This window comes from Thamnophis elegans, chromosome 5 (genome assembly GCF_009769535.1).
Source record: "Thamnophis elegans isolate rThaEle1 chromosome 5, rThaEle1.pri, whole genome shotgun sequence".
Classification (NCBI taxonomy): domain Eukaryota; kingdom Metazoa; phylum Chordata; class Lepidosauria; order Squamata; family Colubridae; genus Thamnophis; species Thamnophis elegans.
In genome coordinates this window covers 52,647,522-52,671,862 of record NC_045545.1, presented here as the reverse complement: position 1 = coordinate 52,671,862, position 24,341 = coordinate 52,647,522, and the positions used below count along the sequence as shown (strand labels likewise).

General features: G+C 38.6%; 1 protein-coding gene across 1 annotated transcript in view; it reads left to right on the top strand.

The window, feature by feature from the left end:
* PLEKHA6 (pleckstrin homology domain containing A6) overlaps positions 1-24,341 on the top strand; it is a 129,816-nt gene that overhangs the window by 89,090 nt on the left and 16,385 nt on the right. The window contains 7 exon segments of the mRNA XM_032218571.1: positions 9,752-9,784; positions 9,786-9,821; positions 10,241-10,321; positions 13,027-13,176; positions 16,988-17,083; positions 20,397-20,508; positions 23,573-23,712. Of these exon segments, the coding sequence (XP_032074462.1) occupies positions 9,752-9,784; positions 9,786-9,821; positions 10,241-10,321; positions 13,027-13,176; positions 16,988-17,083; positions 20,397-20,508; positions 23,573-23,712 (648 nt within the window).

Sequence of the window (24,341 nt, the reverse complement as noted above, 5' to 3'; positions counted from 1 at the left end):
CTTTTCACCCAGAAGCTGAAGTATTACAGTCAAGAATTCTAGCAATACATTTTATCAAATTAGGAAGAAACAACTGAGAGCAATTTTGGATACCTGTTAATATTTGAGGATCAGGGTAAAAATAAGAGTGGGACCTCTGGGATATTCAGCTGGAGTTAGAGCATTGGACTAACCTGGAGAGATTCAAATTCTCAATTGCCTTATTTCAGCGAACCTACCCCACAAGGTTATTATTATTATTACCATAAATCTGTAGTAAAAGGAAAACCTGGGTCCACCTCCAGCAACCCTCAATATAAGATACATTTATTGTCCTTTACTTCAAAGTAACTGTGAAGGATGTGTACTAATTTGACAAATGTGCCAAAAGAATAGAAGTCCAATGGTTTCTAAATCCCATTTTCTGGATTAACATTGCAACACACACAAACACACACACACACACACACACACACACACACACACACATATGTCAGGAAGGATAAATTTCAATTTACCCATTCCCTAAACTGTCTCAGTAAATACTGGTATTTGTTTAAAAAAGAAAGAAAAATGATTGGAAATCTAATCTTGAATTTCTAATGTTCTTCCAAAAGTGAATTGCATTTAACATTTAAATGCAAATTCACTAACATGTACTACCAAAATTTATGTATCTGTGAAGCACAATGATATACTAATATGCACCACTTTCTGAGCTTTTTGAAGTAGACTGCATGTATTAAGTAAAGCAAGGCTGAAATCACATTATATACTTGTAAATCATTTGCACATTAAGAAAATATTTATTGTTAAAATGCTTGTAGAAATCCATACTGTATAATGGAGAAAAACATGCAGAAAACTACAATCCAACAGGTGAAAATCCTTATAGATATCTACATATTAAGAAAAAAGTGTACACATTCCTGTGATTTTCTTTTTTAAAATTGTAGTTTAAATCCAGGAACAGGAATACAATAATAAGTTAAGAATGTAAATGAATATTGTAGACTAAGTGAAATTGAAGTTTACAAAGTCACCCTTCCTTAGTAATGCCCACCTAGTTCTTTAGGGATACTGATGAATATAAATTATTTGCCTTCCTTCATTTTCCTGTCTCCTTGTTGTCATTTATCAGACATTGAATTTTCTAACCTGTTCCCACAACTTCATGCATAACAATTTCTTCGTTGCCAATAACCTTAGCTATTGGCAAGAACTTGATCCTGCATCATTGTGTTTCATACTTCCTCAATCAGGATTACTTGAAGCAAGCTCCAAGCAGACTGAATGAATTCTAAGCTGTATCAGAATCATCATGCAATGCCCACAATGTCCCCATCAGAATTAGCTGCTATATTTGTTTGGACTCAGCATGGACTAAGCGAATTAATTTGTCCAGTTTGAACTAAAGAACTGAACATGTACAGAGTATGAAATATAGTCCATGGCATCAGGCCATGAACATTTATGTCATATTGTCATACAAATTGCCAATTTAAATAATGTCATCATAACATTACGACAAGTTCATAAGTTTTATCTTTAGTGTGATGTTGTCATCAGGGGCATGCTCTGTCATTGCCAAGCCTCCTAAAGTTGCCTAGGACAGGCCTCCCCAACCCCAATGCCAAGCCATAGTCAATTGGGAACTGAGCAGGGAACTGCTGAGTGAGTGCCAGTGGTAGGTTCCTTCTGGTTCGGCCGCTCGGCTGAACTGGTAATATTTTGCAGCCTGGGTGCTGGAACCGGCAGTGACCGAAGCCTGCCATGTCCCCAAATGAGTTCTCGGGGCAGTGCTGTAGGTGCCGCCATCTTGTTTTTTGCTTCTGCGCATGCGCAGAGCAATTTTTATTGCATTGTGCATCAAGCGCAGTTTGCATCAAGCGCTTGCTAGGTGCATTCATTCGCAAACCTGCAGTAGTGACTGCCAGAATCCACCCCTGGTGGATGTGCGTGGATGCACGAAACCATCTTCTCTTCTCCCCACTACCACTTCCATTGGTCCACTGAACCAGAAAGATTGGAGACCTCTGTCCTATAGCACCAAGTTTCTGGATTCTTCACCTTTACAACATCTTTAGAACTAACATATTTATTAGGAAATATGCTTTTGTAAAGTAGACTGGAATATCATATCACATTTATTAATCTTTTGATCCCCGAAAATTCTCTGCAGTTTAAATGTAAGCGGCATGAATTGTTCAATATGGCATGCAGAAAAAATTGAGGCAAATAGAATAAAATATTTAAGATTACATTTGGAACCCATGTGTATGCTACCAGAATATCTGGTATATGTATGAGAAAGGGGTGTGGTGGCCAAGCGATTAAATGCTCGGTTTGTCGAACAAAAGATTGGCAGTTCGAGACCTAAGTCCCTCATGACAGAATGAGCTTCCATTACTTGTCCCAACTCCTGCCAACCTAGCAGTTCCAAAGCATGTAGATAAATAGGTACCACTTCAGTGGGAAAGTAATAGTGCTTCATGTGCCTTCAGCATATAGTCATGCTGGCTACATGACTATGGAAGCATCTTTAGACACTCTTTGACTATGAAATGGAGATGAGCATTGCCCTCTAGAGTCACACATGACTGGCAAGCGAAGTATGTATGTATGTATGTATGTATGTATGTATATGTGAAGGAACAGGTGAATTCAGATATGGTAACCACATAAACTCCAGTTTTTATCATAACACTGTTGGAAGGCTATCTGCCAACCAGAAAAAAATGACACATTTAAATTTGGCAACTAATACATCAAACAGATAACCCAAACAACCTTCCCTACAACTTAAATTTGAGTTTCAGTAGTATTATCAGCATATTACATGGTGTTAAGACCCAGTTGCTGACCTCTGAAAAACATCAAACAAAATCAAAGCTTTTTGAGAAAATGCTGGCACCGAATTTCAGCTGGAAATTTTAAAACATGATGGCTGGCTGATACTAGCCTGCAAAATGCCTGCATGAATCAGTGCTACTTCCAAAACTGATCTCATTGCGGCCTCAGCATCAAGTCCATCACTATACAATAATTTGGAAGATGTGAGTCCCTAGGTTGGACTGAAACCAACCTGCTGGGTTACTACTCATAGTAGTGCCCTTCTGGGGCACTACTATGCCCTTCTGTTTTCATTTTGAATTTTCTAAACCTTACAACTTTGCAACCCCCTTTGCAGCTTCTTCCACTTTGGACCATAGGAAAAGATTCTACAATATCAGCTACTGCATTCTGCTTCTGGTTTTTTTTGTTATGCTCTGGTGATTTGTGTTTTTAAGTGTGACTGATTCAGAAACTCTGTTTGTGTTGCTTGTGAGCTGTATGAATATAAATGTAATCCTGTCAACTTTTGTTGAAGATGTGGGAGAATTTATTCAAAGATATTATTCTTACCTACCCTTGAGGTTTTGTTTAAGCAATGATTATTTTATTAGATATGGTTTGTAAAAACCTATATTTAGAATGAATTCAAAAACCAGAGAGATACACCTTACATAAGTGCCTCCCCTTCCTGCAGGATCAGTCTAAATAACCTAGAGTACCATATGCAGTAGAATGTACACAAATAATGCTTTCTAAATGAACAATAATCTGTAGCTCAGGTTTCAACTGTGGATTTCTTGGGTACTCTCTGAGCTTCACTGTTTGCTAAGTAACATCATCAGTGGGAGACTTTCTGCATCACAATACTCCAGATTTAAATAATCTGAGAGGCAATGTAGTAACTAGTCAGGCCATATAGCTGAATAAAAGTCTATCCATTAATTTAAAGCTGATTTGCACTGTTGAGGAAGCATGTGAGCTACTCTCTATTTTAGAGCAGTCTAGGATTTTCCCAATGGAAAATGGAATAGGCAAAGGGAACTGGAGGTACGATGTGGTGCATAAGATTAAAAGAAAAAGAGAACTAGTCATGATTAGCAACAGACTTCCTTTGTTTTTGTTTTTTCCAGAATAGAAGCAAATTTATTTGCTATAGCAACATCTAGTTGCTTTGTTAAAGAAGTAAAATGCTACTCCCAAAGTAAAATACTGAAGGGTAGAAATGGGAGCTGCATACATACCATTTCGACAACCAACTTTCCTGTTGAAATCTTCCCTTTTTGCACTATTTCTGTAACATACCTTTGCCCAACAAGCTCCTATTAGACCCACAGAGGAAACGGATTTCTTCAGAGTTTCCCAAGGATCTGTGACCAAAGCAATTCCATGAGAGAAAGAACTGTTTGTGACTTTCTTCCTTTCCTCATTTTCTAACTGGCAAATGCCTATTTTGGAGGGGCCAAAAGAAATAAAAATGCAGCAGATCCAAACATGGATCAATTGTGTGGTATTCCAAATAAAATAAAGGAGATGGGGGGGTGAGGTAGGGAGGGACAACATACTTATATGTACACATACTAGTTTCCCCATCTCCCACCCCAGAAAGATAACCCAATATGATTCCTTCAATGTAATGCCCTTCATTTAAACCATAGGCTAGTTGCCTGTTGCATGTGCAACTGACTTTGTATGGAGAGGGATAAGTCTGGTAAACACCAAGAAAGGTTATCCGTCAGTGAAATCTGGTGCTTGTACAGTAAGGATTCTGTCATCTGGAAGGAGGCAGTTGAGTCCTTCTCTCCAAGCAGGCTTCCTTCTCCATGACTGCCACTTATATAACTCAATAAAACTGTGCATGAAAATTGCAGCAAAGAATTGAGAGGAGACTGTCCACAATCTACCTTGATGAGGTGCTTTCTCTCATAGAGGATTGCCATTCTGTCTTGAGATGACAAACTGCTTTTGGAGGCACATCATTTCACCTCAACAAGAATTAAGATGGGGGACCACTCTGCCCCAATCGGCTATTCCATTCAGAGCCACTTATTATCAAAGGAACTGAAGTGGGTCATTTCTCCCTGACAAAGAAAATGCAAGGACCATTTTACTTAACAGCTTTTCATTGAAAGACACTTCAGTTGAAGTCTTAAGAAGGTCACCACCCTTCTGAAGACCTGCATGGCCTCAACAATTATCATAGAGTGAGCTTCATTTTGGTACCTCTCTGAGATCTGAGCTACTGATCCAGATATTTCCCCATTTATCTTAGGGATGACACAAGTTTAAGCTTGAATGGAAATGACTCTGTCTCCATTAGCATCATGACTGTTTTTCCTTATCTGCCACAGATGAGCGAGAGCGGACTTTGATCACTATGGTGAACAGAATGGTGGAGAGCTCCTCTCCTAGGGCTCAACTGTACTTGCAAGTAAGACATCACAGCAGCTCTGACCATCACCATGACATTCCAGCTGCTTTTGCATATAGCAGAACCATCCCAGTATCATTGTTCCATGTCTCACCTCCACAACCATCTGTGATGGTGGCCATTCAAGTTTTCATCCCACAGTAGCATTTGTTTATAAACTTATCATGGCATTCATGGCCCCCTGTGTTAGTGACTCCAGTAGAGGAGGCTTTCTTAGAATGGTTTAAATCCATATATTTATTTTGAGATTGATGAAAGCAACTTTGGTAATGTACATCTGGTGCCAGTTCCTTTTCTCTAATGAAATTCTCAATATATGTATATAAACAATCTGGAATACAGCCGATAACACTATTAAAAAAATCTGTTCTCAGGCTATTTTCTGCTAGAGAAGAAAACCTACCAGTAGTTGATTAGGTTTTTTTAATGAAAAAATATTTGTTATTAATTTACATAAATTATGGTACCTCTGGAAAGTGGTTAAGCATACTAACATCCTATAATTATATTTACATGAAGGGGGAGTAAGTTTTTTCCACAGTAATTTACCCTTCTAATGGTAGAGTTGTCTTAGATTTTTGTAGAGATTCTGTTTTTGTAGGCTTGGCATTGTTCATTTTGTATTGAGCAACAAAGTCAACAACAGAATAATTAAAGCTGCATTCCTCCCAATTACAGCCAGCCATCTACCATCAATCTCTGTCTTTGGCTTCAATGCTTGTTTTGTCACTTTTAGCACTAAAATATATATTTTATGACTTTGCACCACTATATAAGGAAAATAGCAGATGAACATTGCTTATGAACATTGCTGGCTAGATGGAATATGTTTGGAGCAGTCTGAGTTCTGTTTATTATACGAGAAAGTGGATTATTGTATATTTGGTGAGACATTATTATAAGCCCAGGGGCAGGATGCCTTGTTTCTGTTAACAGCTGCATTATTTCAAAGTAATGAAATAATGGTGGATGAACTGAAGCAAAACTATAGGGAAAAGGAGATGGCACATTTGATCTTTCTTATACCCCTTTGAGGGAGGGACTTTTTGTTTCCTCTTCCAAGATACGAGGCTTGTGAAGAGGCATGTAGCTCTTCTTAGAAGACTGCATTGGTCTCTGGCTAAAGGTTCTGAAAGTAGGTCATGAATCCTTGAGGGCTATATGTTGCTGTTCTCTGGCCTCTTCTCTTGCACTGGAGAACCTTAAGATGGTTTTCAAATGTCTTTCTAAAATAGTTATTATTATGTTGCTTAACCTTCATAAAAATATGGGAAAATACTACAGACCAAGACATTTCATTTATATAGACAAGCAGTGACTTTTTTAGATTCCAGTGCATGTGAAATTATTTTGTAATTACCGTATTTTCACGACTATAAGCCGCACTGAAAATCCTAAAATTTGATAAAAAAACGGCAGTGCGGCTTATAACCCGGTGCGCTTTATATATGGAAAAAGATCAAAAATCTCTCCCTCCCAATTTTACGCTCAAACATGAAGCTCGCACACGTCCCTTGGGTCTCTCCTCCCGATTTACTTAGTACGCTCAAACTTGAAGCAGGCACACGTCCCTTGGGTCTCTCCCTCCCGATTTTACTTAGTACGCTCAAACGTGAAGCCGCACACGTCCTTGGTAAGGTGACCAGTGTACATAAAGAAAAATAAACTAGTAAGATAGTGGATCCTTGCTCACCAAGCTCAGAAAACAGTGATCCCATGATCTGTCCCCACCTCCTCTTCCCTAAGAGGTGGTGGGGTGGAGAATCCTTGCCCATCAAGCTCAGAAACCAGCGATCCCACGATCTGTCCCACACCTCCTCTTTCCCTAAGAGGTGGTGGGGTGGAGAATCCTTGCCCATCAAGCTCAGAAACCAGCGATCCATGATCTGTCCCACACCTCCTCTTTCCCTAAGAGGTGGTGGGGTGGAGAATCCTTGCCCATCAAGCTCAGAAACCAGCGATCCCACGATCTGTCCCACACCTCCTCTTTCCCTAATGCAGGCAGGGGGGGAAATGAAATGAACGAGTTGGCCAGGCAGGCTAGGAAACGGAATGCAGGCAGGGCGGGAAATGAAATGACCGAGTGGCCAGGCAGGCTAGGAAACGGAATGCAGGCAGCGGGGGAAACGAAATGAACGAGTGGCCAGGCAGGCTAGGAAACGGAATGCAGGCAGGGGGGGAAAATGTTGCAAAAAAAAACGTGCGGCTTATAACCTGGTGCACTTTATATATGAAAAAAGTTTGAAAAATTAACGTTAACTGATACTGCGGCTTATAATCCGGTGCGCCTTATGTCGTGAAAATACGGTATATTAAATGTATTACAATTAGTAAAGAAATATGTTTAAGATGTTGTAATAGTTAAATAAAGCATGATGCATTATGTTTGTGGATGGGGCTTTTTTCCCCAGAAGCTCCTTGTCCATTAGGGAAGTACATTCTAATCAGTTCCTGCAAAGTGTGTGATTAGGCCAAGGGGGTGCGATGGCTCAGCGGTTAAAGATGCTGAGCTTGTTAGCTGAAAAGATGACAGTCCAGGTTTGAGACTTGAGTGCCATGCGACAGGGTGAGCTCCTGTTACTTGCTTCTTCCACCTAGCACTTTGAAAGCATGTAAATGAAAATAAATAATAGGCACCACTTCAGTGGGAAGTAACAGTGTTTTGAGTGCCTCAACATATAGTTATGCTGCAGAGGTGGGTTGCTCCCAGTTCGGCCCAGTTCAGCTGAACCAGTAGTGGTATTTTGGCCTGGGTTGCAGAACCCAGGCTGGCCATGCCCCCAAATCAGTTCCCTGGTTGCTGCTGCCGTTGCTGCATGTTGTTTAGTAGTGTGCATCCGTGTGCAGTTCACTGTAAATTGTTCTGCACAGGCACAAAGAACAATTTTCAATGAATTGTGCATGTACGCACAAAGCAAACCAATTGTAAAACTGGGAGCAACCTACCTCTATTATGCTGCCACATGACCATGGAAATTGTCCTTTGGATAACGCCGGCTTCTTTGACTAAAAAAATGGAGAGGGACACTGTGCCCTAGAGTTGGACTTACTGGATAGGAGAAACGTTGTGTAGTAAGGCCATAATGGAGCAGAGCTTCATAGCAATAAACATGGATTCTGATGTAGTGGTGTATGTGAGGTTTCCTGTATTGCTACTTGTTGGTCATGGGTCTCCACAGAGAGAGAATCTACAAGACAGCAGGTAGGGGGTTGTGATAAAAGCCTCAATGCTTGGACATGCATAGAGATGTCCATAGAAAAGAGCCCAGATTAATTGCAACACCACATCCATCATCTTGAGGATTTTGACTCTCCCTGCAGATCCTGCTGTAATCTGTAGTCTCCTCTCATACTTGTTCATACAACTGGGAATAAGTGCATTTGACAACTTCATTTTTCCAGAGAGGAGAAAACCCACAAAATTTGGGTTGCTTATGAAAACATAGACCAAAAAGGCAGTATTCAAAAATCACCTCCTTAATTTGTCTGTATTGCATTGTATTGGTTTGCTTATAAATTTAGATCTGGCTGTTATATAAAGCATCTCCACTTGAAAAATATTGTCCAGTCGTTTGCAGGTTTGAAAATCAGCAATTAAATTGGGGATACAATTCATTCTACAAAGTTTACATTATTGTAATTAAGTACAGGTTCTCAAATTAAACTAACACTAGTCTTTTTTCTGCTCTCATTGAACATTCTTATTAATCCAACTAAATCTAGCTAAAAGTCATATTATCCTGAGCAATCTGTTTCTAACAAGTCAGGAACATAACAATCTATTTATCAGCTATTTTCATCATATTGGCTTCTGCCTAGCATATGAAGCATATACCCAGGAAGGCTTATGCAAGGCAGTGTATATTCATAACAATTTTTTATTAGGCCTACAATCCCATCAAACAATCTTCTTGGCTTTTTGTGCTTCATTCTTGCTTTGTATATTAACTATGAGATGTATCAGTATCTGTGTAGAATAACTCTTGTGCACCATAGTAGCTATGATAATTTTAAGTAACTTTTCTTCCCATAATCATCCTAAATTCTCTTTGTAATTCTCTTTACAAATATAGATGTAGTAATAAGGTAAACTATGGCTTTATCTCATAATGTGTGTAATTGCCTGATAGTTGCACACCATTATATAAAAAAGCAACATTTTGTTAGAACCCTGACTATTCTTCCTATGTTGAAAGCAAAAGAGCTTTCATTTTCTTTCCTTGACAAAGTAGAACTGTTTTCAAAGACAGCAATATCTTTGGTTAGATGTGGGGGGATGACAATTATCATGCATGGTAATATGTCTTTTTTTCTTTTTATGTGTTGCTTTTGAGAAAGGCTTCATGGAAAATCTAATAGAGTTGTACAATCTGATAATGTATCTGTATACTTATGTATATGTAAAGGTGGAGAGATCCAATAAATAGTAGCAGGCTTGGATTTCCTCAGGGGCTTATTATGACAACATCAAGGCAGAGAGAGCAGCAATGACCTGTTTTATTTTTTCAGGTGTCTCATTTCCCTGAAGCATATAGAGAGACCGCTGCACACCTACAAGATAAATGAGCAACACACAGATGTAAGAACCACTCTTCCTCACTGTCATCTGCCTACTCAATCCATCCCCCATCCTGTTACCACTGTCTACCCTGCTTCCCTGAGGTTCGTGGGGGTTTCTTTCTTTCCATTCATATCTTTAGATAATCCATCTTTTCCGCTAATAGAACTGCAAGGCTATAAAGGCTCTTGATCATCCTCCATCAAAATCTTGTGCGGTCTTTTTTCCTTTTGTATCTCTTCCATCTACTCAATGCACATGTCTCCATGCTGGTTTAATTGTTCGCATTTTCTCTTGCATGGATTTGGAATTCAGGAACTGAGACCAGGCCTCTGGTAGGGTCTAACTGATCTCCATCAAAGCAGCTGAAAGTTTATATTTCTCATTCTTGACGTTTTCTATGGACTTCATATTTTATTTCTCTCTTTTTCACATGGCAGAAGCTTCTAGGAAAACTCTGTGAACAAAACAAGGTGATAAGAGAACAGGAAAGACTGGTACAGCAGCTTCGAGCAGAAAAGGTAAAAGACATGAATCACACACAAAAATGTTGCAGTACACACAAGCTGCTTTCAACCTCTATGAATGAAACTCATTTCGCAGAAGTTTTTTCATAGCATGACTAAAAAGATTTCATCTTCTAGGCAGTGGTTACATTTAACAGAAGTATTTCCAGTTCCCTGAAGCTAGGAGACTGAAATATTAAAATGTAATTTTGCAAAGTGTTATAAATATTTTAAATCTGCCAAGTTATGAAGATTCTAGTAGATTACAAAACTATAAACCAAAATAACAGTAATAAATGACAAAGTAAATAATAAAAAATAGCAAATGTTAAAGACAAATGTTCTTCAAATAAGTAGATATAAACCATTTTCATACAGTGCAGGCAGTAAAAAATTGAGCCATCAAATAGAAGCACCAGGTATGATTTCCAGGAAAGACATTTTGTAATAAGGAGCCCATAACTGAGTTGCTCTATCCCATCCCTCAAAGCTATTTGCCTGGCTTCATTTTGGCAGGGACACCTGAAAGAGAGACTCTTAAAGTAACCAGAATGCTTGTAGTAATACCTATTGGGAGAGAGGTATTCCTATAAGTATCTGGACCCAAGCCATGTATCAGCTCTTTGAATTGCTGATGAAGCATTGATTTCTTATGTCTGAATTGAACTGTCCCAATTCATTTCCTAAAAAATCTGTGTTGGGATAACTAAAGTTTCCATCTTCAAAGGAGCTGTGCAAAACACGTTACAATAATTTAATCAGAAGTTTATCAGAGCAGGTACAATTGAGCATTGGCTATCTATTTCAAAGGAGGGTGATTTTATGAGATGATTAAACTACCACTGAGTTTCAAGAACACTCCAAACTGCTTTCCCAAACTCTCAGAAGGGCTATAACGTATACTGGAACAAATAATTGCAACCACCCCAAATAATATTTCCGATCTCAATCTGGACTGAGTTTGGTTTCTTGATTTTCATCCAGGCAATTATGCTGTGTGTTTTAGAACATTTACCATGTCAGCTGTGTTAAATGAAAAAATGTCATCTGTGTATTGTTAATAGTTCAGCTAATATTACAAATAATTTTCCACAGCAGTTTTGTGGAAAATGCAAAATAGAAATTTGAAATAATTGCAATATGACAAAACAGTAACTACTCTTAGCATAGGCTGAACCAGAAATGGAACTATCTGGCACACTTCTGAGTTAAGTTTCTTTAACAAGGGCTGATTACCACCTCTTTCAAAGAGATCTGTTAAAATACATCCAAGTTCTTTGAGTCTTTGGGCACAACTGCTTATATATAACTGTTCTAACCATGGAATCCAAGTCATAATATAAATGAACAATTTCAATTTACAATTTTTTTACAGCAAATTCTTTTGGGATCAGTGTGTATAATAAAATACCCAGAGGTACAAATGAATAAACATTTTTGCAGCTCCCAGCATACTAGAGTAGGTTACAACGTGGATTATTACAGCCAGCCTAACTATAGGTGGATTGAGATAACTGCCTCAGTTGACAGATACTGAAAAAACATCAGAACTATTTTTCTACGTTGCCTGATTTCTGCCCCTCAGTTAATTTACTGTCTCACTGCCAGGGTTGAAGCAAGATTCAGTTACCAACTCATGTGACTTTGGGAATTGGAATTGGGAGAAAGCTTGGGATTACATTGACCTGGCCCTAATATAAAATTTATTGCAGAAATATTGATTGTAGACTCTTAAATTCTCAAGGCTTTATAAACTACTGTATTCTCCTTCAGAGCCTGATATATAGGCATGTTTCTGTATATAAATGCTTAAGAAGTCTTTATCCAAGAAATTTATAAAGTTCAGCTTTATTTTTCTCATAAATTTACTAGATTTCTACCCCGGAACATGAGAAACGTTCAATTAAATTTAATAATTTTCAAAATAATAGAAATAGAAATAAATCCACAGACATACATTTTAGAAACAATGTGAGATTCCAAATCTTAGAAGCAGTGCAAACATATATATATAGAGAGAGAATACACACACACACACACACACACACAGTCCTTGAGTTATGACCGCAATTGAACTCAAAATTTCCACTGATTATCAAAACAGTTGTTAAGTGAATTTTGCTCCATTTTACAATCTTTCTTGCCATAGTTGTTAAGTGAACCACTGTTGTTGTTGAGTTAGTAACACAGTTGCAGAGGTGGTATTCAGCCGGTTCGGACAGGTTCTGGAGAACCGGTAGCGGAAATTTTGAGAGTGGGGAGGGAATGGGGATTTTGCAGTATCCTTCCCCTGCCATGCCCACAAAGTCATGCCCACGGAACCAGTAGTAAAAAAAAATGAATCCCACCACTGCACAGTTGCTAAGTGAATCTGGCTTCCTGGTTGACTTTGTTCGCAAAAGGTGATCATAAAACCCTGAGGCATTGCAACCATCATACTGTAAATACATGCCAGTTGCCAAGCATCCAAATTTTGATCACATGGCCATGGGTATGCTGCAATGGTCGTATGAAAAATGATCAAAAGTCACTTTTTCCAGTGCCATTGTAACTTCAAACAGTCACTAAAGAGGTGGTTGTAAGTTGCTGACCACCTGAATTCTAGTCCAGAAAGAGCCTCTTAGCTAGAAAACACAACCAATTTCAAGTCTTGAATTTGCTTCTGAATCACCTGCCTTTATTAACAAGCATGCATTTCCTTGTGCTCATTTCATCACTAGGAGAGTCTAGAGAGTGCACTGATGGGGACACACCAGGAACTAGAGATGTTTGGGAGTCAGCCAGCCTACCCTGAAAAGCTGCTGCACAAAAAGGAGTCTCTTCAGAATCAGTTGATCAATATTCGGGTGGAACTGTCCCAAGCCAGCACGGTAATCTAAGAAGTCTTCTGCATTGAAAGCATTCCATTTTCTATGGTCACAAAGAGATCCCAAGTACCGAGAAACCTTCAGGAACTTAGTACTATCTAAGGCAGTGTTTCCCAACTGTAACCATTTAAGATGTAGGGACTTCCAGAATTCCCCATTACACATGTTAAAATGCCAAGGTTGAGAAACACTGATCTAAGGGAAAGGGTAATGTGTCTATTCATCATTATCTTTGATTTATCCCATCATTCAATATCATTCACAGTTATACCAATGGAAGCGTACAGATGGAATTGTTGAGCCTCTGGTCATATCTAGCTGGCATGGAGATTAGTAGGGGCTTTGGTCTTCTCAGCTTTGCAGCCTTCACTGCTTCTCCAGCAGCATTAGCTGTTGTGAAAACCAGGTGCTTCCAGCTGAGCTTGAATGGGGACTCTGTTCTTCTTGCTTTGCCAATGCTGGTGCTGCCAGGAAATGCTAGAATTGAAAAGAATAATGTTTTGATCGTTTAGCATTGTGCAATACATCTCTTCAGTCTTTTTTTTTTCCTATAAAAGGGGCGGCGGGGGGTGGAGGGAAGAAATGAAGACATAAAGCCCAACACAAGGGCAAGTTGCAAAATCACATTTGGGGGATCAAAACATCCAAATTGTATGCCATCAATTTGGTCTCCCCAAAACTATATTCAGGGTTTCCTAAATAAAAAAGGCTGCTCTTTGTTTTCAAGAATGAAGAAACAACAACATCATCCAAACAACTAAACTCGAGAAACATGCAAGATGCTAGCCTTGCTTCCCTACCCCTGAAGACTTGTAATGAGTCTTTTAAAAGCAAGTAGGTGTTAGGATTTATTCGTAGTTCACAGCCCTTTTCCTTTTTTTTTGGGCTGCGAACAGAGAATAGATCCAGCGTAACTGAGCTCTTATCTCCAGCCAGTTCTTCGCAGCTGCCTTTTTGCAGCCTTAGACAGCCGACTCCCACACTCAGGACAATGATAAATTGTTTTTAAGATAATACGAGCGGGTCTCACTTCTGTGATGTGTTTTTTTTTTTAACTATCTAAACACCAGCCTTGTTCTTCCTTTGAACTTCTCTGCGCAATTGGGATACAAAATGGCGTTTTTACTGTGTTGGTGATTGATGACGTAATTAACTGGCTTTATTTCCCCGGAGACCGCTACTCATTAATGAGCAAAATCTACAAATAATTTATTGAGAACTGACCAGCTGAAGACACTGTTTATCTGTCTACTCTCAGATTTTATCTATAATGTCTCCCAGGTCTAAACAGGCAAAAAAATCCTCCCCCCTCGTGCTTAAAGAACTTGTTACCAAATCGCTGCCTTTGTCTCCTACGCCATCTACTGGAGATTCTTTGACACAGGAGCTTCTCTTTCAAATAATTAATGACTTTAGAAAAGAAATTAAAGAATTTGTGTTGGATTTATGCGATAAAATACAGACCAAAATTGCCCAAATAAATGTGAATATGTTTGAAGTCACGTCTACTTTAACAGATTATATTGAAGAAATGGAGACGAAATTGGAAACTTTGGAGGGGGCTAATTTTAATTTGACTTCTAATATTCAAGCTTTACAACAAGAGATTATTAATAATCAAACACAACTTACAATGATAAATTATAACAGAAAGGCGTTTGCAATAAGAGTCAGAGGACTGCCTGAAAAGAAAGGAGAAAATTTGAAACAGACTTTTGTAGAAGCTTTCAGCCAAGTGGCGGGACTTAATTTTGATTGGAACATTCGAAAAATCTATCGCCAAAATTCGCATGTAGCAGAGCAACGACAGCTTCCAAGAGACATAATTATATATTTTTTCACAAGAGAATCCAGAAATGCGATCTCACAAAAGTTTTATGATAGCAGGCTCCGAATCGATGGCCACGATTTGTTCGTCTTTAAAGATATCCCGCTTCAGATGCTGCAAGCAAGGAGAGGCTATACTTTTTTAACCCAAGAACTTAGAAATCGTCAAATAAAGTATAAATGGGAAGCTCCAGTTGGAATCACAGTTACATTTGAAAATCAAAGATTTCGTATTAATTCTGTTTCGGAAGCTCGGGACTTTTATTATAAAACTCTGAAGGCGGGGCTTCTTGACTCACTCGGAAGCGCGGAAGGACAAGGTGAAGGAAAGATAAGCAGCAAGTCACTTGGTTACAAGAAGGAGGGAGTTGTTCTCCCCCTACTGGAGAGGCAGAAGAGCGGAAACTGAGGATTTAGTCATATTTTCAAAGCAGCGGGACACGTGGTTATAAGGCAGAGGGTTGCCTTTTCTTTCCGAAAGGGCAGAAGAGCAAAGAATATAGACCCAGCGACGTCTTTAAAATACTTTCTAAGCTTTTGGACTGATTAAAACTTTAGGATTTCTGTTTGGTATGAAATGGTAAAGCTGTGTACTGATGAGGAATGGAAAGAAGCATTGCTTATTCTAGACAGATATTATACGGGACTTTTACAAGACTTATTTGAATTTCAATCCAAACTGCGCATGAAGTGTTTTCTGTGAGGAAAGCGGGGACTAAGATTTATTTGAATTGCGGTTTGGGATGAATGGAGTTGGGAAGACTGGGGCAGAAAGGAAGGTGGAGCGGAATATTGATGAAGGGATCTTGGGATTGAACGAACTGGTATGGATTTTGGGCACACATTTTACGAATTTACATGTTTGAAGTATAACATAAAAAGCTCAGGATTTTAAAGTGAAGAGCGAGATCCTAATCTTATGCAATTTGGGCTTGGGAGGAATGGAGACGTGAAACGAAGGATAGGAAGATGAGTAGCGAAAGTATGAAGATAAATTGATTTTTGTATAAACTAATATTTGAATATAAGGTTAAGAAAGGCTATCTGGAGAGTCTACAGGAAGATGGGGGTAAATATCAAAGAAGTAAGGGACGAGGACAAAATATAAATGGAATGATTCACACTGTTTAAATTTTAAGAATGATGGGAGGCTGAGCATAATGCAAAAGATTTTTCAATTTTTTTTTATTTACTTTTTTCTTTTTGTTTTTTTTTCTTTTTCGGAGTGTTCTTTTTATTATTGTTAATAAGATATTTTGAAGGTGAATGGTACTGAACTGTGCCGGGTGTGTGACCTGGGAAGTCGGAGGGGGTTAGGGAGGGGGGTTCATTGGGGTGGGTGGGTGGGTGGAGATATAGTTTCAATATATAGAATAAGAAGAATACACTTGTATACTGTTGTTCCTTATCTTTTCTTTTTATTTTTCTCTTTTTTTTTCTTATTGCTTTTTTCCTTTCTTTTTTCTTTTTGGCGTAAGGAATAGAGAAATGCACCATAGTGAGAAGTAGAGGAAAGGAAGAGGGAGAAGTAAGGAGGGAGGAAGAGGGGAATGTAAGGAGGATGAGAGGGGAAGGAGGGTGAGGAAGGCGAGAAAGGAAGATAGGAGGGGAAAGGGAAGTAGGAGGGGTGATCGTTGGAGGGAGAAAGGAAAGTTGGAGGGGGAGAAGAAGGGGTGTATGAAAGCGATATGAGTTGTGTTTAGGTTGGGGTTTTTTTTTTTTTCTTACTATTATATTATTATTATTGCAAATATCCAGTATATAAGTGAATGTACAAAATTGAAAATGAAAATGAATAAAACATTTAATACAAAAAAAGCAAGTGTTTTTAGGAATGGAAATCTTTGTCTCTCCTGTGAAGTTTTGAAGGCTGTGATCCAAACAGATGGTTGAACAGTTAGTGTTCATATGCTAATTAGTTTTTCTGCACTACAGGGATCTAGTCAGGCATTCGTATCTTGATGAGACTGTTTGCAAATCCCCACAGGCACTGGCCAACAGCACTATGGAATATGATAATCTGGAAGCTGAGGTGTCAGCCTTGCATGATGATTTATGGGAACAGCTGAACTTGGACATCCAGGTGAGAGAATGAACTGTCTGCATCAGATGGGTTGAAGGCAAATGATCAGCATGCAGAGTTGCTAGAATATGTTGGAAATAAGTGCAAATCTTAGCCAAATGTAGGGAAATTATTCATCCAATTTCTCAGTCTTCTAGGTTAGGGAAATTTTCAGAAGATTAACTGTGTCCAGCAAAAGTTATAATATAATATACATGGAAAGCTCAAGTTGAGAGAAAGTTGTGTAAGTGGCTTGGAATTAGTACTTATTGACACACAAACTTCTATTTGTAGAAACATTGTGTCATATATGCCAGATAGATGTTTAATCCAAGCTTGCTTTGATAGCCCCATTGGAGGACAGGAGCTGTTTTGCCTCCTGGTGGAAACAATTGCTGGTGGCAATAGAAAGGGCAGGCAACATTTTGAGTTCTAATTGGATGGATGATCTGCTTCTCCCATCTCGCTTTACTGTGGTAGGGCCTATGTTATGTAACAACATCCTGGTAGAGTTGAGGTGACCCTTTCCCTGTTAAAATTTAGAATTCTAACAGGGAAATTAAAAAATATTAATTTTTAATTCAAGCATTTTTTTTGTTTTCTAGGTTTTTTTAAATTTAGCTAAGAGTTGGTTTTGCTTTTATTATAAATAAATATTTGTAAATTGCTTAATGGATATGGATTTTTTAAATGAATAAATTTACATTTATTGCTCATAGCATATTTTAGACAATGTGACATAAAGGCAATTGAATAGTTTTCAGAAATCAAGCTACTTGTTTCTAAAGTACTATACACTGATGTAGGGATATCAGTTGTTTCTTTTCTCCATCCCAGAGGTTCTGGTCACAACATTGATTGAAGAACTGTAATAAGATACCAGGCAATGAATCAAAATTATACAGCCCCACACTGCCAGAATTGTAATTGTTTCAAAGACTGTAGTCACAGTTGTAAAGACCAGAATACCAGAATATTTTCTGCATTATATTTATTGTACTCCACACATTCGTGCCAGTAGGAAGCTAACTCTTGAAGCATTCTCCAATTTAGAGATAACGTTTAACTACAATCTGGAGGCTTGATAAAATCATGTTCACACACCCACAGTTTTCTACATTCACAATCTCAGGTGAGACCCTATATCTTTCTTTACTTGGGGATTCCATAGCCTGTTCAGAAACTTCAAAACCTCTAGAGGCTGAATTGCCAAGAGCTGATGAAGCCAAGTGGCCTCAGGGGAAGATGAGCTTATTTTACAAAAAAGATTGCACAGAGATTAGGCAAGGATGCGCAACTGAAATAATTTAAATAATTGCTTTTTATTTATTTTTAATTAATTCAGCCGAAATATATCATCATATTAATTGTGGAAAAGTATTTTTGTGGTAACATAATTGTTTCATCTTTTTATAAAGGAAGAAAACAACTTTTCCCCAGCCCTCTTTGCTGCTCTGTGCTCTTTTCTCTTACTGCGGGTCTATTCTCCAGTCTCTCATCCATTCTCCTCAACACAGAGCTTTCCTTCCTTTGATTTCTATTTTTTCTTCCCATTCTTCTCTTCTCTTTGCAATCATTCCTCCACATTCTTTTATGAAGAATCATCTACAGAATGCATGAATATAACAAATTCCCGCTATATTTTATTAAAAGGCATCTTTGAAGGGGAAATTTCTTGTAGAAATGTTAAACAAAGAGATTGCTTACTCCTTTGTTGCCTATTCTTTTTCTGCTGAATTTCCCTTTCCTACGAGATACTTTTTCTGTTGCAGAATGCTAATAGCTGATCCAAATAAGCCTAGGAGAAAAAGCATTTATAGACTTCTCTAACTGAAGATCTTCCAGACATGTGAACTTCAATTCTCAGAAATCCCCAGTGATTTGGATGCCACTCAGTTCTGTAAAAAAAAAAAAAGAAACGTAACCAAGAGCAGATACTTTTGATGATGCATTTGCAATTCAACCATAGGATCAAACATCTCTATTCCAGGTCCTCATTTTACCAACCTCAGAAAGATGAACGGCTGAGTCATCCTTGAGCTGGTCAGAATCAAACACATGGCAGTCGGCAGAATTAGCCTGCAATACTGCATTCCAACCACTGCGCAGTGGGGGGTTGCAGGTGATATGCCCTGGGACGGGCATACTGGTGCATGCTTGGAGCACTGGGTACCATTCCGGTACGCTGCTCCGGAGGGCCCACCCACCCGTCCATCATCCTTACCTGTCTTTAAATTCTTTGGCCACATACAGTGCATGCGCGATGCTCCGCCAAGCACCTGGAGCATCGCGGATACTTGCGGAGCTGTCACTGGAGGGTAGGATGCATGTGCATGCTGTGTGTGTGCGCACGCTGCACTCATTCATGTGGAGGATGCCGGGCCCCGTTGCAATTGTACCGGTTCCAATGGGATCCGGAACCCACCACTGCCACTATGCCACCATGGCTCCTATGCCTCTCCTTTTATAATATATTGCTTTTTATTAGGTGTATCCAAAAAAATTCAATTTAAAAAAGTTTTGTTCAAGTTTGAAAGGATCCTTCCAATTTTATTGTAGTATTCCAACTATTCTGATCTTTGAACTTGAAGTAGCTCTTTTGAGTTTAAAACATGTATAAGCTTGAAATCAGGCTGATTGGAGCCAAGGACATATCCAGTGTGATCAAAATAGCATCAGAATACTTCCAGTAATGTCAGAATAGTTATTTCAAATTCAAAATTTGTATCTTATCTTTTTATGTATACTGAGAGCATATGCACCAAAGAGCATATGCACCAGGTGTGTCCAATCACACTTGGCCAATAAAGAATTATATTCTATTCTTTCTGTTCTGTTCTAAAACAGATCATTTCAGTTCACAATATTTTGAATTTGACACATTTTGCTACCACCATTTTCTTCATGGATTGTTCCTTATTCTTAAATAAATGTGTTCAATATCAAAACAGTAGAACCAAAATGTTTGTATTCTATTATCATGATGAGGCTATGCTTTAAATAGTTTTTAAAGGAAATATTTTATACATGCACTATTTTTCTTCCCTTAATCATATTTCTGGTTTTTGTTTGTTTGTTTCTTGCTTAAATTTATCTACTATACTATTATTATACTAATTATACTAATTATACTATTATACTAATTGTCAGATATTAAGTGATAGTCTGATGATAGAGAAAAGAAATATACATATTATGACTGACCTAATATTAGGCACCATGGTTGCCTAAAATTACCCTTCCCCTGCCCACAATTAAGTATAGGAAATTAATTACTAACATTAGTACTTAGTTTAATTAATCATGGATTTGTTTCTTTACCTTGGTTTTTCAGAATGAAATGCTGAACAGGCAAATCCAGAAAGAGATCTGGCGGATCCAGGATGTGATGGAGGGACTCAAAAAGAACAACCCCTCTCGGGGCACAGATACCGCAAAACACCGAGGTAAGGGCCACTTCTTCTATTCAGAGAACTCTTGATTTTGACTTCTTAATGAGCCGTGGTGGTGTAGTAGTTAGACTGCAGTATTGCAGGCTAACTCACTGTTCACTGCCAGCAATTTGATTCAACCTGTTTAAGGTTGACTCATTCTTCCAAGGTCGGAAAATGAGAACCCCGATTGTTGGTGACAATATGCTGATTCTTTAAATTGCTTAAAGACTGCTGCAAAGTACTATGAAGTGGTATATATGTTTAAGTGCTATTGCTATTGCTAACCTGATACAATATTCAATTAATATCTGAGTGTTAATTATTTGTTATTGCAGATGAACATCCATTTTCTGCCACGTGAAATACTCACTGGAATCTGTTGGTTGCTGTTCCAGTCAGTGTAGAATTACCATTTGTTGCACTTTCCTGCTGCATTATGGGACCATTGTTAAAAATGTCATAAAATCAGGTGGGTCATGTAATGACCTACTTAATATCCAGCATGACTCACAACCATAATTTTGACAGAATAGCTGAGTTGGAAGGGACCTTAGAGGTCTCTAGTCCAACCCCCTGCTCAAGTAGGAGTCCGTATTCTGGACTTCTTAAAAACCTCCAGTGTTGGAGCACCCACAGCTTTATAAATTGGTATATAATTTTAAACCAGCTACTTTGCATGCAGCACTTTCATCTCATCCCGTGGCAATAAATTCCATCAGTTAAAGCTGTGCCGAGGGAAGGGATTATTTTTTGTTGTCCGTCCTGAACTGACTGCATTTCAAATGGTATTTGAAACGTATTTCTCACTATTCATATTTCCATACTAGGCATCATTGTGTAAACTTTGTCCCCTGTCTCAAGCTGCCTCTTTAAAAACTTTTAAAGATGTTTTTAAGAAGTTCTGAATGCATTAGTTGTATTTTAAAGAGGTTTCTAATCCATTTGAATAACCCTTTCTGTACTTTTTCCAATGTGCCGTATCTACTTAAAATGAAGTCAGCATGCAAAGTATTTTAGATTGAGTTGTATATGCCCTTCTACTTTATGATCAAGTTTTAGTTTTCAGTTCCTCACCTCCACCACTGTAACTTCCATCTCCCAAAATTAATGACAATCACTACTAAATGCTGATATAGATATTCCAAACTTGAGTATCTGCTACAATAATGCCCAGCATTAAAAAAAATTCAGCTGTAGTTGAAACTTTCCAGTTGCCAGCCCTGATGATGCTTAAGTGCAGGGCAGCAGTTCCCTATCTGGGTTTCTCAGAGCTTTTTGTAGTGGAGAAGCATAGAGGTCTCATAAAAAATGACAAATAAATTAAGTAGCTAACTAATAAATGTGGCCTTTTTATAATCAACCAAAGGCACCAATAACAATTAATCAACCAAAGCTACCAATAACAACTAGAATACCTTCAGTGGTGATACCAGGATTAAACTAATGGATACAAGTTAAGGGTCCTACAGCCCAAGAATCTATGTATTCAAAGCTACATATGCCTTCAAAAATCCTGTTCTGGCTTTCTTTATCTCTAGTGAGAGGTAGCAAAAAAGATATTACGTATGGAAGGGGAGTGCCTAACAGATGCAAGTAGAGGTACTGGAGCTGGGGAACTATCCATTCTGCCCACAACCCTCTCTCTATTAAAGTTAAAGTACTTTCTTCTTATTCGTGAGCCTGAAATCAGCATAGAGTTTACTACCTCCATTGCTATTCCACAATGTCTCTGTTCTGACTTGTAAAAATAGGACAATGGTTTTTTTTTTTAACTTGTGACTAAATTTTAGGACCTAATCTTCTGTAAAAGTTGGCTTGGCATTTTGCCACATGTAGGGTCAGTTGCCCAGGTGGTAAGAGGCAGTAGGTGAAGGGATCTGAATCAGCCTGAATAGCTGAGAGGTTGGAGATTGTGTGACTTTTCTTTCTCTCTGCTGCTGTTGCTGCTGCTTTATGGTACAATCCATTATTACTGTCAGACTGTCCCTGAGCACCAAGATTAACACTCGCCCATTAAAAATCCCATCTGTGTCCAAAAGCAGTGCAAACATTGGCTGATAGGCTTCTAGGGGCATTGTAGGAGCAGTTCTTTCTCTGCCACTCCACCCTATGTGTCAGTTGTTCAAGCTGATTTTGAGTTTGGATTTACTGCTCTTCCAGTAGAGTGCTAAACCCAGGGGGGAATTGTTCCATGAAGTAGCCATCTGACTCTGCAACCCCCTTAATCCATCCATGTCAGCTGTTATTCAGGCTGATTTATTGGCTGGGAGATCTGGCGTGTAAAAAGGAAGAGCCTTGTTTGAAATAATTGGAAGAACTGGACGCTCTCATTGCTCAAACAGAATGGCCTCAGAGGATAATGTCCAAGACCAAAATAGAGAGATATAGCTGTACCAATCTAAGGTGGTCAATATGTGCCAGGCTGACCCTGCCACCATTGCTTATGCCATACTGATGGAATCATTGATAATATAACAGAATAACAGAGTTGTAAGGGACCTTGGAGGTCTTCTAGTCATATGGGTTGGTGAAGTGCCTCAGATTGTGTCTTTGGTAGAACCGTTGCCGTTTGTTGACTGCCTAATAGGGAAAACTACTTTTAACATTGAAACATCCTATCAGGAGGGCTTGAAACGTTTTGGGATATGTGTCAAGGTGGAAATGAAGACAATGAAAGGAGCCAACAAAAGAAAACAGTGGTTACCAGGGCATACAGTATTTTAACCAGGTTTAGGTACTTTAAACCAGTGTTTCCCAATCTCAACTATTTTAAGATGTGTGGATCTCAACTCTCAAATTCCCCAGTCAGAATGCTGGGAGTTGAAGTTCACACACCTTAAAGTAGTTGAGCTTAAGAAACTCTGTTTTACACAGTAGAAAGTAATATTATATACTTTCCTTATTTCCTCTATGTATAATATATTGAGCCTCATCTCTTTTTTTAAGTCCTCTTTTTCCTTTTAATAGAAAATATTCTCTGTTCCACTCCATTCACCCCAGTTATCTCCAACTCATCATCATATATCCCTTTCCTGCAGTTCATTAATGCTTTACTCTCTGTTCCCCTTTCTTGCAGTGGCCCTTGGCCCATCAGGAACTTACAGCTCCAACAGTCCAGCCAGTCCTCTGAGTTCAGCTAGCCTCACAAGCCCCCTGAGCCCTTTCTCTCTTGTGTCTGGATCCCAGAGTTCCCCTACCAAGCAAGGCAGCAATGAGGTGAGCAAATCTATCATCAATTGGAATGGCTAAAGGTGCTGGAAAATAGAAGCAGCCAGGAGATGGCCACTGGTTTTTTTTTAAGGTTATCATTCCACCAGTAGGTGGAGATCTAAACCTTCTTCTGACATGGAAGGGTTGGACTAATTCCTCCAATGACCACAGTTTAAATCTAAACATGACATTATTGGCTTACAACTCTTGAATAATTTCAGAGAGCAGGCAGTTAAAGGTTGGGAAATTGGCCCAAATCCTTGAAAATCTGTAGAGTTTGTTAATCTAAGAAGAAATTCCTGGTAGCTGGCGCTTGGTGCATCAATTTACCTATGAAAACTGTTATGTAATTGAGTTTAATTTTTATTTATTCATTTGCTTTAAATTTGGTTTTTAACATTTTCCATCACCTGAAAGTAAGTAGGCCAGAGGTTGATCGTTACAGAAAACCGTCTCATCCTTTGTTCTATTGAACTGTATTTTTATCAGAAGAAGCCTTTTAGCAATTAAAATAATGAGCAGATGTTTTCCCATAAGGCAAGGCTCCCTATCTCTTATTTCTTTATGCTTGTGCAGTTGACAAAAAACTAATGATGCATCTGAGTAACACCTGGGATTTTAAAAAATGGGTCCTT